The sequence below is a fragment of the Haplochromis burtoni genome, unplaced genomic scaffold (assembly GCF_018398535.1).
Source record: "Haplochromis burtoni strain Fernald_Lab_line unplaced genomic scaffold, NCSU_Asbu1 Contig_2232, whole genome shotgun sequence".
NCBI classification, from domain to species: Eukaryota; Metazoa; Chordata; class Actinopteri; order Cichliformes; family Cichlidae; genus Haplochromis; species Haplochromis burtoni.
Genome location: NW_024584593.1, coordinates 1 through 13,093, shown reverse-complemented (window position 1 = coordinate 13,093; position 13,093 = coordinate 1). Strand labels below are relative to the sequence as shown.

Below are 13,093 nucleotides of genomic sequence, written 5' to 3'. Positions count from 1 at the left end.
TAGGGACCGCTGCTCTACGAGCATTTCACCCCAGAAAAACATCACGTGATAACACTAAATACCACTGAACACAAAAAACAGTATGTTAAAGAAACTGTTAATGAATGAGAATGACTATATCGTGTTACATTACACTATTTAGAAGATCTTGTACCAGTTTTGATCTGTTTAAAACATCAGATTTAAAAAAATGTCCATTTCGAATTTAATGTATAAACTGTAAACTGTCTGGACAGATAGTCTGATGGAACCTTTCTGCTGAGGAAGTAGAAGAAAGTGGGTTTTTGAGATGTTTCACCCGGGAAAAAAAATGGGTGAAAACCAAGAAAAATAAATCTTAAGTTATCTTAAAAAAAGTTTAGAGAGCTGTAAAGAGTGGAACTGTCTCTCCAGACTCAGTCGAAAACAGTCAAAAAGACCATGTAGTGTGTCCTTTTGACAAACATCTCACCATTCCTGGCGAAGTTGGCGATGGCCAGCGCTCCCGATAGCTGCAGTTGGGTGTTGGAGCTCTGGAGCCATGACAGAACATCCTGGTACACCAGACCTGATCCTTCACCAAAACACTTCTGCATGGACTCATCTGACACACAAACAGTCTTTTGAAAATAACTGAAAAAGCAACGTGACAAAATCACATGATTTAGATTCACATGCAGCAGTGACATTACTATTGCTTCATTAGGTAAATCAATACACTAGTGCACCAACACCAGAGATTACATATTAGGTTGGTCACAACACATTCAGTGACAAGTGCAGTGCGTTTCTTTTATTTACTAATTTTTGTTTTGTAACTCGACACAATGAACGTATTTACTGGACAATCGGAGAGAAAAATGCATCTTTCCCTGACAGTTATTAGTCCTCGTCACCAGTGATTCAAGTGTGCCTGTAATCAGTTTTAGCCAGATGATCAGACATATGTTCTACCTCCGTGCTCTTTGAGTGAAACAAAATCCAATTTTGGCACTCCCCGTTTTTTACTATTAAATGAGCCACTAAATACTTGCTAAATGTAGCTGTTTCTGAACCAATCATAGATGTTTCTTGTATAAATGCTGCATCTGCCCAATGTGATTTGAGATAAAGCAAACATTTCTTAAGTTTAATGGAATTATTAGCACCCCTGCTATGCCATGAAATTACTCTGTCCCTATATTATTTATACAGGATAATATATGTTCATATGGTATCCTTTCTTTTGTGCTTCCACTCTTTAACATACCTCTGACTTTTGCCCAGGAACAAACGTTTTCAGAAGTAACCACAAAATACCAAAATACCCCTCCCCTTGAGTAAACAACCTGTCAAACCCACCAACAAACAACACACCCCCTCACTGTGAAAGAGCCTCTCTGTTGATGAAATCCAGTGCTATGTGGTCATCAAACCTCATCTTCTAACTACAAGAACGGAGTCACAGCATGGCAGGGAAGGTCAGCGTGAGCCAAATATTCTTTGTCTGCAACTTTCTACGTGCTTTAATAATCTCACATTCTTTTTCCATGCCCTGCACCTCTGTTTTATGCTTCTCCTTCACTGCATCATCACTCGCTCACATTCCAGGAATGTCTGGAATATTCCAATGATAGTGTGGCAGTGGTGTGGTCTTTGGCTCAAGGGGCAGCGGCAGGGAGGGTGATGGAGCAGGTGGAGATGTGGTTCTAGTGAGGTCTCCTTCCCTTTTTAGTGACCTGAGACAGCAGTGAGGAGTCAGCTGCAAAGACGTCGGTGCCAAACGAAAGAAAAGTGTCTGGATCATTTACAGAGAGGTCTCAGCTGATGATCATTATCCAGAATAGGCATCAGTGATCTAGAGTTAGGTCTATATATATATTTGGACACTGACACAAGTTTGTTTTTCCCTGTTTACCTAAACATATTCTTGTTGTGAAGACTCTCAGCTTTTATTTGAAGGTATCAGCCTTTAAATTGGATGAACTCTTTAGAATTTCAGCTCTTTAACATTTGCCACACTTTGGCAAATAACCAAAAACAATGGGACACTTGAGTCAAAGCCTATTTCAATGCCATGTGTGGACATTTCCTTTGTTGTTTCATTATCAACTAAGCAGGTTTGGAGTTGACTTGAGGTGGTGTTTGCATTTGGAAGATTTTGCTACGAACAGACAACATGCAGTTAGAGGAGCTCTCCATGCAGGTGAAACAAGCCTCCTTAAACTGCGAAAACAGAAAACAAACACCTGAGAAACTGGTACAATATTGGCAAAACCTACAGTTTGGTAGAAAGAAATCACAGGTGAACACAACGACGCAAAAACACCTGCAGGTCCAAAGAAGACAACAGTGGTGGATGATCGCAGAATCATGTCCATGGTGACGATTCCACAAAGAAACAGCAACTGAACGTCGCTGCAGTAAAGTCCTGGAGGCGCATTCAAAAGGAGGAAAGCCGGTGATGTCCATGAGTTCAAGGCTGCAGGCTGCCACTGCCAGCAAACGGGTTTTAATCAAGCATTAGAAACGATTTTTTTGAGAGCATGAGGGTGGGAATGGATGTTTGTGTCTGTGTGTGCCTGTATGTCTGTGTCTATATGTCAGGTTGGGTATCAGACGCCACCTCTCTAAGGACATCTCAGGCCCTCCAAGGTTTGGAGGGCTATCTCCACCCACCACCACTTCCCCTGCCGGTGGCGGACTCCCTCTGGTGTCGGTGCGTTGGTGGTTCCTTGTGTCTGGGGGTGGGCGTCCGGGTACACACCGGCTCACTCCTTGGCGGCCGCTTATCGGGGCCTGGAGCCTGGGGCTCGCTCGGGCCACTTCGGAGGTGGGGTGCCCCCGGCCTCTCGGCCTGGGGCTCTGTCACTCAGGCACAGCTGGCTGCCGGCGGAGCTCACGGGCGCGTCACCGCAACTCCCCCTGGCTTCTGTTCCGCGGCTGCTGAGTGAGCCCTCATCTGGGACTCTCCTCAGCTCTTTCTGGGACAGTGGCGCGGCTGCCCCTCTGTTGGTCTTCCTTGGTCTCTTGTGTTCTGGGGGCCTCTGGATGTCTGGAGTTTTGATCTCCTCCATACCTGCTTCATACCCTGGAGGACGGGGCTGTGGCCCCCCACACCCTCTAGCAGATCGTTACATGGAGAAACCTTTGGAATGCAAGCATGCTGATCCACACAGGTATGCACAGACGCGGACTACAGCTTTCTTTGCTGCTGCCTCAAAGCACATTGTGTGGTGTCTATCTTGCGTGCTGCACAATATCGTTTATTATTTAGTATCTACTGATATCTACTGCTAGCTAGTTTATTGTGATGGTGCCGTTTTTTTTATTATGTTGCTCTTTGTTGTTTGCTTTCTCTTCTGTTTTTTTTCTCCATACAGGTGACCCAGGTGTTTTGTTTTTTTGTTTGTTTGTTTGTTTTTTTCTTTCTTCCCCCCCTTCTCACCGTCTCTTCTCCCCTTTGGTTTTCTTTCTCTCCCTCTTTCTTTCATTCTTTCTCCCTGTCCTATCCCCCAGTCATGTCTGTCCCGTTTGTAGCAACTGAAAATAAAATAAATTCATAATTATAATAAAGGTCAATCAAATGGACCAATATGGCAAGGCCATGATGATCCACTTGGTAAAATAAATCCGCTTGGCATCTTTCTTGGCCTTAAGACAACAATTCTGATGCTAAAGATCCAAACGGGACACACAAAAAAAAAAGAAACGATTTTTTTATTTTCAGCTATTTAATTTGACCAATTACTTTTGAGCCCCTGAAATAAAGGGATTGTGTCAAAAATGCTTTTTGTTCAACTGAATTAAAGCTGAAATTCTGCACTTCAGCTACATCTGAGTCGTTTCGTTTCACTGTGATAACGTGCAGAACAACATTGAGAAAAACGTTGTCTCCGTCCAAATACTTTTGGACCTGTATGTACACGCTTACCACCTGTGCTATCAGAGGTTTGATATGGTCTGTACAGTTTGGCACCTTCTACACGTTACTTCACTCTAACAATCACAGATTAAGACACTGCTGCTCTTTCTTTCTGGTCACGCCTCTTTGATGTCTTTAGCTTCTAGCCAGCTGTTCATAATGCGACGATCTGCCTCTTCCAGTCTCTCATTTCTGTCGGCAATATCTGTGTTAACTTGTGACGTTTTCACAGCACAGACGTCCTCCTGCAGTTGTTTAAGCACACTACTGAGTTGGGACAAAGTTCAACAACAGCATTCGATGCAATACGCCAGGCTGTTAGAACTTTCAGCGTGGTCTCTGTCACCATGCTTGCATAGCTTATGCCCTGTTTAGCAATGCCACTCTTAGGTGTCATTGAAATAAAAAGAAACCTCTCAACACTATGGAAACCTACTTACAGACCGTAGATGCCCAATGAGAGGCAAAGCCAGGGGGAACAGAGGTTTTGCTCAGGAGCTCTGCATTAGGCGAGCGTCTTGGTGAGTGGATCCCAGCGCAGTGCAATTTCAGCACTTTGTCTTCCTCTGTTTGTCATCTGACCACTTCTTCCTTTCAAACCTACACTAAGACAATGTTGTTGCTATGCATTACGTACCCCCTAAAAGCAGGGACACCATTAGGTTGGAGGCAATCTTGATGCTGCAGAGGTCATGTGGGTCAGACCCTCCCTGCAGACTCCGAATCATCTCGGATAAAGCTTCTGGGACTCCTGACTCTGCAAACTGTAGTTTCAGAGTATCTGGTGGCACAGAACAATTCATTTCAATTTACTCATATAGCACCGGATCACAACAACAGTTGCCTCAGGACGACAACCCAACAAGTTTTACTACTGTCTCCATTAATCATGAACATATGCATGAAGAAAACTAATGTTTGGACTTTATTTTGTTACTGAGCAGCACATGTGGTAAAAGTCTTTGAGTGCTTTCATAATAGGAAACACATTTTCTTAGTTCAAGTCAAGGCAATGTATTTCACAATAAATTGAAAACAATAAGCACATGCCAAGGCTGCTCTCCATCTCCCTCAAGCTTTCTACAACCCCAACTCCAGAAAAGCTGGGGCTCTGCGTAAAAAGTAGAGGAAAACCAAATACAAGGGATCTGCAAATGTCGTAGACGCATTTAAACTGACATTAAAACACAGAACACTGATTTAATATTTTAGTAGCTCATGAAACGTATTAGCTCATTGTGAATTGGATGAAAGCAGCATGTTTCAAATAAGTTGGAAGTGGAGCAACAAAAGGTTCGAAAAGTAAACTGTACTAAAAAGAAAGTTTCTCAGGAGTAAAGATGGGCAGAGGTTCACCGATCGATTAAAAACATGCCCTTACCGCTCTCTCCCAGAGAGCCCAGTATTTCCAAAATGACATGTCGGCGTTCAGCATCAGGGGCCTGTTTCAGCTGAAATATCAGTACATCTGCAACATCCAGCTGTGCCAGCGCCTCCCTTGCAGAGTCTGCAAACACATGTGGTGTGTAATCAGCTACAGAGTTAGTGACATATCATAATCATAGCAGAACAGCTTACTGCACAGTGAATGGTTCTTTTTTCATTTCTGAAGCATTAGCCCACCTCTCCTCTGGGACACCTGGATATGTTAACTGTGTAAGCTGTAATTAGTCACCCCATTAGATCACAGTAGCTAAAAAGAACTGTGGCTAAGGAGGTAGAGCAGTTCAACAGGTCAGTGCTCTGAGCAAGATACTGAACCCTAAATCTCTCCAGGTGCATGCTATATTAATACCAATACATTTGTAACGTACAGTTTGTTGAGTAGTTCGAGTGCTAAAGCATGGCTAAACTCAAATGCTAAATGCTTTCTTCTGTTAAAAGGCGTAAAAAGATTACTCTGGCCTGACGTGGTTACCACAGTGAGTGACAAAGTATTTACTGCGTCAGCCATTTATCTCTGGCATGTTGCTCACAAAAGAAAACCCTCCCTGCTTCATTTTTAGGGTTGCAGGCAGTGTTGGGTGTAACGCGTTACTGCAATTAAGTTACTTTTCCACTGAAAGAGTAGAGTAACTGATTGCTGTTCATTTTTAGGTATTTCAATTACAGTTACTTACAATGTACTTGCGTTACATGGTAAAATAATTAAACTGGCTGAATATTTGATTTCAATCATTTGTCTTCTAAACGTAGAAGTAAACTCTGCTGCTTTAACATGGCTGTAGTGCAGCTGCGCGTCATTTCACACCGGTTTGCTGCACAGTCGTTTTCTACAGCGGAAGCTGTCGGACTGAAGTGAGTGGCTGTTTTTTGAGGTGGACATATTCCCGTCTCTTCACTTTTCTGAAACGAGCAGACAAGAACATTACAGTAATATGTAAAAACTATGGGCTGCTGTTCATAGCACGAGTCCTCTACTGAAGCGCCTGACACGGAGCATAGACGAACACTTCTGAGCGATCCTTGTTCATCATCCATGGATAACACCGCGGCAACTCCCGCTAGGCAGCAAAACCTGATTTTACTTCAGCAGCGCAGAAAGCGTCTGAAGGTGAGCTTAAAAACGACTGCAGGCTACACTGTGGAAGAGATGCTGCCGCTGCGTACTGCAGAGTCTCCGTCTTTATTCATTATTTAAAGAGTTTAATTTCTATCGTCTGCCACTCGAGGTTTAGAGGGATTCTAAGAAGTATTTGGTTAAATTACTTATTTAGTAATGAAGTTACTTTTCAGACACAGTAATTAGATAAGTATTTGAAATACAATATTGACTAAGTAATTAGTAATGAATTACTTTAAAAAAGTAACTTACCCAACACTGGTTGCAGGCACATTAATTAAAGGCAATGCTGTAGCTGTAAAGAACATGTGTAATCACTAAAGCACTGACGATCAAACTACATCTAACAGCACTTAATACAAATAGTAAATAATCACCCATGTCTGCCAGGTTACACAAGGCCAGCAGACAGACGTTGACCAGTGGATCGTTGTCAGGATACGCCCTCATTATGGAAACGAGTCTGGGGATTACACCACTCTGGACCAACTGGTCCTGCTGGTATGCTAGGTAAAAAAGGTAGGAGACAGAGATAAGTGTTAAGGAATAAAGTGAGAGACCTCTAGATATCCATTTTTATCATTTTGTTAAAAAATGGATCTCAGAGCTTTTTCTCAGGATGCTGACAAGTTCTAAGCGTTTAATGAGAGGCAGTTCTGTGGTACACGGACTGGTTCTTATCGAGCTCTTTTCCACTCTACCTTAGTATTCAAAGTGCTTTATACAACATTACAATATGGATGCAAATGTCTTGTTGTGAAAAGCTGGAGGAGAATGAGAAGACTACAGCAGCAGATCATATCAGCTCCTCCCAGCCACGAACAGAAGCATGGCACGCTGAAGACTGGAAACATGCAACCTGCTACAAGACTCTTTTTTGTTTTGACACAGCAACTTATGGAAGCCCGTTTCCGCCACTAAATAAAAACAAAACAGCTAGTATCCATAACTCAAAATTTCGAGTTACTTTTCTCAAAATTTCGAGTTAGCTCTGCCAATCAAAAATATGCGTGAATGAGGTCGCTTTCTTGTTACCCGGAAGCATATGGCGCAGAGGAACGCGCACTCAAAAACGGATCCCAACAAATTGGCGCTTTCGCGAGTACGTTTGCTGATAGTAACACCATGTGATTCAGCTAATAACACAGGGATTTCATCATTTGTGAAGCCAGGCTGAAAACACTCAGCAATCTGTGCTTCGACTGGATGTAATACCGGTAGCTTAGCTGTAGCATTTGTAGCTGAGGGCTTCAGCTTCCGGGTAACGAGGAAATGAAGTCATTCACGTAGATTACTGATTGGCAGCGCTAACTCGAAATTTCAAGTTGCTTTTCTCAAAATTTTGAGTTAATAAATCGAAATTTCGAGAAAGTAACTCGAAATTTTGAGTTATGGATCCCTTTTTTTTTCCTAGTGGCGGAAATGGGCTTCCATAGCAACTAGTACACTAAGACAGTGTACTGCCAGGCTTACTCTACACCAGTTAACCATGCTTTGAATGCTCCAGCTCACCCTGTGTAATGTTGTTGACTGTGTGCCTGCTTTTATGGCGACAGTCTCACATATTTCAAAGCATAAGTTAGCTCCTATATAACATTTCACGCTATATCAGTCCGATTATGGCAGGATCTGGACAGTTTTGGCAGCCAGGAACAAAAATAGGCATCATGCAGTTATTTTATCTTGCATAGTGCAATAATGGATGCAAAGCAACGCTGCATCTAGGAAACATGTTCTGAAAGCAGCTTGCATGACTGATCTGTAGTTGCATGATGTAGTTACCATGACAAGAATATCATGTAGTTTGAGGCTGGAATTAAGATCTGTCACTCTCTGTAGCCTTCAAAAGAAATCAGACTCATCAGCACACTGAGAACGCCCTGCTGACGGAGCCAGCAGTGTCCCACCAACTCACAGTTGTCAAAGCAGATGCGCCCGATGGCCCTGCCAGAGTTCAGCAGCATTTCTTGGTTATCGCTGTTCAGATGGGGAACCAACACCTTCACCAGGCCTGCCTCGATGCATGGCTCCCTCACTGCAGCTACAACACATGCAAGGACATTAAACCTTGTAAACGCTGGTATATTTTAAATGCTATGTTGCATATGTTACTCAACAGCTATGAAGCAACCTGGTGTTTTAGTCTCATGACGCATCACTGGAGCATAAGCATTTTTTAAAAGCATCACATTTTCAGCCACTCTGTGTGGAATTTAAGTGCATTTTTTCATATCAGAAATAATATTAAAAAAAACACAACAACCTCGTACAGATAAAACGTCAACCCAGTAAGTTGAAAGTGGCACTAAACTAAACCAGTTTGGACGTTTTCTAAAGTGGCTTCATCTGTATAATCCTACACATACTGGCTTTAAGTTACTTAAAAGGGATAAAAATGTTTCCTTATACACTGCAATATATTTTTATTTGATATTTAATAATTATTGTAATTAAAAATAAACATTGTACAAGGTCCTTAAAATGAGTTAAACTGGTTTTAAGGACCTTGTAGAATCCTAAAGCTCTTCAAAGAGAACATGAGACAAGACAAAATAAGGAAGCTTATACTGTACAAACTGTTTTATGAAGCACACCCAGTTTTATAGTATTCAAGTGTTCTACCTTCTCGGGCCATCTCTGCCACCACCAAAGCCACCTGGCAGCTCAGACTGCTTTTTCTCTGTAGGGCCTGAGCCAGTATGGGTAGAATCCCACTTTTGGCAACGTCGATAGCAGCATCTTTCTCTGTGAATGCAAAAGTCCGTTCATTTAGAATGATAAAATTCACTGTGCAATATGTGATGTTAGTTGAAAAGTGACTCAAAAAGTTGATTCTGTTCATCTGGACGAAGCGTTGTTTCAGCACTCAGCTGGGGGACTTCTTCAGTCTCAGCTGACTGCAGGTTTCCAACCGTAGGCTACGTCCACACTAGCCCAGATAGATTTGAAAAGCGTCTGAAAACGCTCCGCGTCCACACTAGTGTTTTCAGTCGTTTTCACAGAGTTGTGCGTCCACACTGAAACGGCCCAAAGCGTTCCAGTCCTGCGCATGCACAAAAGCGAGTGAGAATTTCAAGAAAAGCTATCTGGAGCATGCAAACTGATATTAATCTTAAACAGGGCTGTCAAAATTGAGAGCAATCAAAACAACTGCTGTATAATGCCCTCCGCTAGCTTTAATTGGTCACTTGACTGCATCAGATGACTAAAATGTGTCATCATTTTAGAAAGTCCGCGTTTTCGAGAGCGTTTTGAAAACGCTGCGGTTTTCCTTGAGGAAAACGCCGCCTCAGTGTGGACGGGAGACCAAAGCAGAGAGAAAACGATGCAGTGTGCACGTAGCCTTAGAAACGGTGCATTTGCATAGTGACTGAAGCTAGCACCACTGACTAACAATGAGCCGTGAGGTCAGTTTGATGATCTTTAATATGCAAATTGTCACAACTCAATAAACATTGATCAGTGGCCATGAGTCCCGTTCACAGAGAGTTGGGGAAAGGCTGCAATCACAGCATTGTAAGATGGTGACAGATGTACCCTTGGCCTGACGAGGTGGCTCTTCTGTGCTGTGCCATCTGCTTTGCCAGAGGTCGTTTGGTTTCCCCGATGTATAAATCCTGGAAATCCTCCTGGCACTTAACAGCATACACCATGTTACTCTGTTTGTGCCGAGAGGACCCGATCTTCGGGGTGGACCGGTGTTTTGTGAAAATGCGTCTCAGCTGTTCCGATAGTCCTGACACATAAAGGGTCACTAAAGGTTTTCGCTTCCATCTCTCCTCGGTCGTCTGGAGCTTTCTTCAAGTGCCTTCCCAGTTGGATATTAGTCAAAACTGGGATAACGACATTCACTTAGCACATTCTTGATATGATGTTCTTCTGCTTCCCTGGCTGCTTTGTAGAGGTGGGAATCACCATACATCCCACGATACGATATTATCACAATACTTAATGCACGATACGATATTATTGCAATTTTTTAAAATATTTTGTGATATTCAGATTCTGTACATAAAGGTAAACTTTATCAATATTCATTTTATCTAATATCAAAGTCTCGCACTCAGTCTTATTGTTGACAAACTGAACGGTTTGTATTACAGTCTAGTCCAACTTAACTGAATGCAACCATCTGGTACAATTAAGCTATTCTGAACTATGCAATTTATGAAAACTATGCAGCCCCTTCAGCAACTGAAGAATTTGAAAGTAAATTAAAACAAAATATAATTTTACATTAAATAAAAAAGTTTTAAACTTAATTAAAATAAAACATGTCTTAAATTAAAATAAGTAAACTGTCATGTTTATTGCTGCCAAAAACAAGTTAAACACATTTGGACAGTGTCAGGATTCTTGCTCAGAAAAAGGATCAACATGCTCTGAAGTCAGAGCACAAAAACCTTTTTGTAACAAAATATCGATTTCTGCCGTCCCTGCATCGATACAAAATATCACGATACTACACAGTATCGATTTTTCCCCCACCCCTACTGCTTTGTCTGTGGGGATGGCATTCCTCTCTGATGACACCTAGTTTGTGCTCCAATGGATGATGAGAGTCAAACCTTAAATACTGATCCGTATGTGTAGGTTTACGGTCACTCATTAATTTAAATGTCTCCCATTACTGATGGAAATCTACGAAAATTCAAATTCAAATTTTATTTGTCACGTACACAGCATACCAACGATATGCAGTGAAATGCTTGGACAACTGCTCGTGACCTAAAGAAAAAAAGAAAAGGCTATGAATAAGATAGGAAATAAATATGAAAAATTAAAAAGGGTAAATTTAACTAGGAAGGAATAAAATATAAATTAAGGTTAAAAATGAAATAACTGTACAACACAAATTAGAATGAAGGGTAAATTTAACTGGGAAGAATAAGATAAAATATATAAATTAAAGTTGAAAATAAAATAACTGTACAACAAAATACACAATATAGAACTATATAAGAATGTATGAAGAAATATAATAAATAAATAATATACACAATAACAGCAGCTGTACAAGTATTAACTGGAAATGAAGAATATAGTGACCAGTGTTGTGCAATCCACATTATGTCTTGTGCAGTGCAAATATGCTTAAAGTGATTTAAGTGATGAAGTGAAAACAATGTCCAGAAAGTCCAGTGTGTGTGTAAGAACCATGTGTGGGTCAGTACTGTGTGGTGGTGTGATTGAGAGACCGTATCGCCTGCGGGAAGAAGCTCCTCCTCAGTCTCTCTGTGTTGGTCTTCAGGGAGCGGAATCGCTTTCCTGACCTCACAGAGAGAACAGTCTGTTGTTGGGATGGCTGAGGTCCTTCACCATCTTCCTGGCCTTGGTCCAGCACCGCCTGCTGTAGATTGAGTGCAGGTCAGGGAGCTCGGAGCGGATGGTGCGCTCAGCTGACTGCACAACCCTCTGTAGTGCTCGTAACTTAAGGCTAACCTGCCATTTATCGATCAAGTTAATGTGATCAGTGAACTCAGCACGTCCTGAAATTTGATTTCCCCCCCAGGTGTCATCCACATACCCGAACCAATGACTGGGCGGTGTGCAGGGTAGGATACCAGAGTAAAAGGAGTTTGTCTCATATGCTCACCGAACAGCTGGATCTTTGCCTTCTGGAGGACTTTTGTTGCGCAGGCCCTTAACTGAAGATCCCAGTTGCAGACTTTTAGGAGTAATCCTGTTTTGGTGGCAGCTGTAGTCAGCCATCTCTCGTGCCGTTTGCTCGTACTCACGTACTAGCTTTAGGCAGTCCTCTTCAAAGTGGGTTAAAATGTCTTCATGCATGAACATTTCTCCACTCTCTGTGAATGGTACTCATGGCCACTGATCAATGTTTATGACAATTTGCATGTTAATGATCATGGCCTAGTGGTGCTAGTTTCAGCCATTATCCAAAGGTACTGTTGATAAGGTTGGAGAAACCTGGAGTCAGCTGAGACTGAAGAAATGTTTCCCACTGAAAACGTCCAGATGAACAGAATCAACGTCCTGGGATGTGTGTGTTATATGACTTACTCTTTTCTAGCAGCGCAGCCAGCACTGTATCCAAATGAGGCTTGAGCTCTTCTTCAATCAGCTCTGTACTCACACTAATAGCTTTTAACGCCTCACACAGAGAGTCTGCCACACACAAGAGTTAGCTGTTAGCTTTAGTAACACAGAAGTCAAGGTGAGACATGCCATTTTACAGATAGCACACAACTTGAATAAGATTATGATTCTGACAACGAAGCAACTAAAAATTTGCCAACAAGATCTGGAAAATCTGTAGCACTGACAAAATAAGGAGCTGGGTTACCTTGTTACCAACACAAAATCGTAGACAGATATTGGTTAGTGGCTACCAAGCACTAAGTCCTGTATGCCTAACTTGGTGTTCAGGTTTAAGTGATCCTATAATTCAATTCAGTTTAATTAAATTTTATTTATACAGCGCCAAATCCCAATAACAGTCGCCGCAACGTGCTTTATATTGTAAGGTAAACCCTACCATAATATAAAAAAAAATTTAAAAAAAACCCCAACCCAACAATCATATGACCCCCTGTGAGCAGCACTTTGGCGACAGTGGGAAGGAAAAACTCCCTTTTAACAGGAAGAAACCTCCAGCAGAACCAGGCTCAGGGAGGGGCGGGGCCATC

General features: G+C 42.0%; 1 protein-coding gene across 1 annotated transcript; it reads right to left on the bottom strand.

Moving 5' to 3' along the window:
• Nucleotides 1-451: 451 nt before the first annotated feature.
• LOC102288791 (rap1 GTPase-GDP dissociation stimulator 1) lies at nucleotides 452-12,570 on the bottom strand (the record flags this gene model as incomplete). The annotated part of the gene is given in 7 exon segments (XM_005952808.3): nucleotides 452-583; nucleotides 4,521-4,664; nucleotides 5,265-5,390; nucleotides 6,824-6,952; nucleotides 8,362-8,487; nucleotides 9,069-9,191; nucleotides 12,468-12,570. Coding segments are annotated over 7 exon segments (883 nt in total), but the record flags the coding sequence as incomplete, so codon positions are not given.
• Between the last annotated feature and the right edge of the window lie 523 nt (nucleotides 12,571-13,093).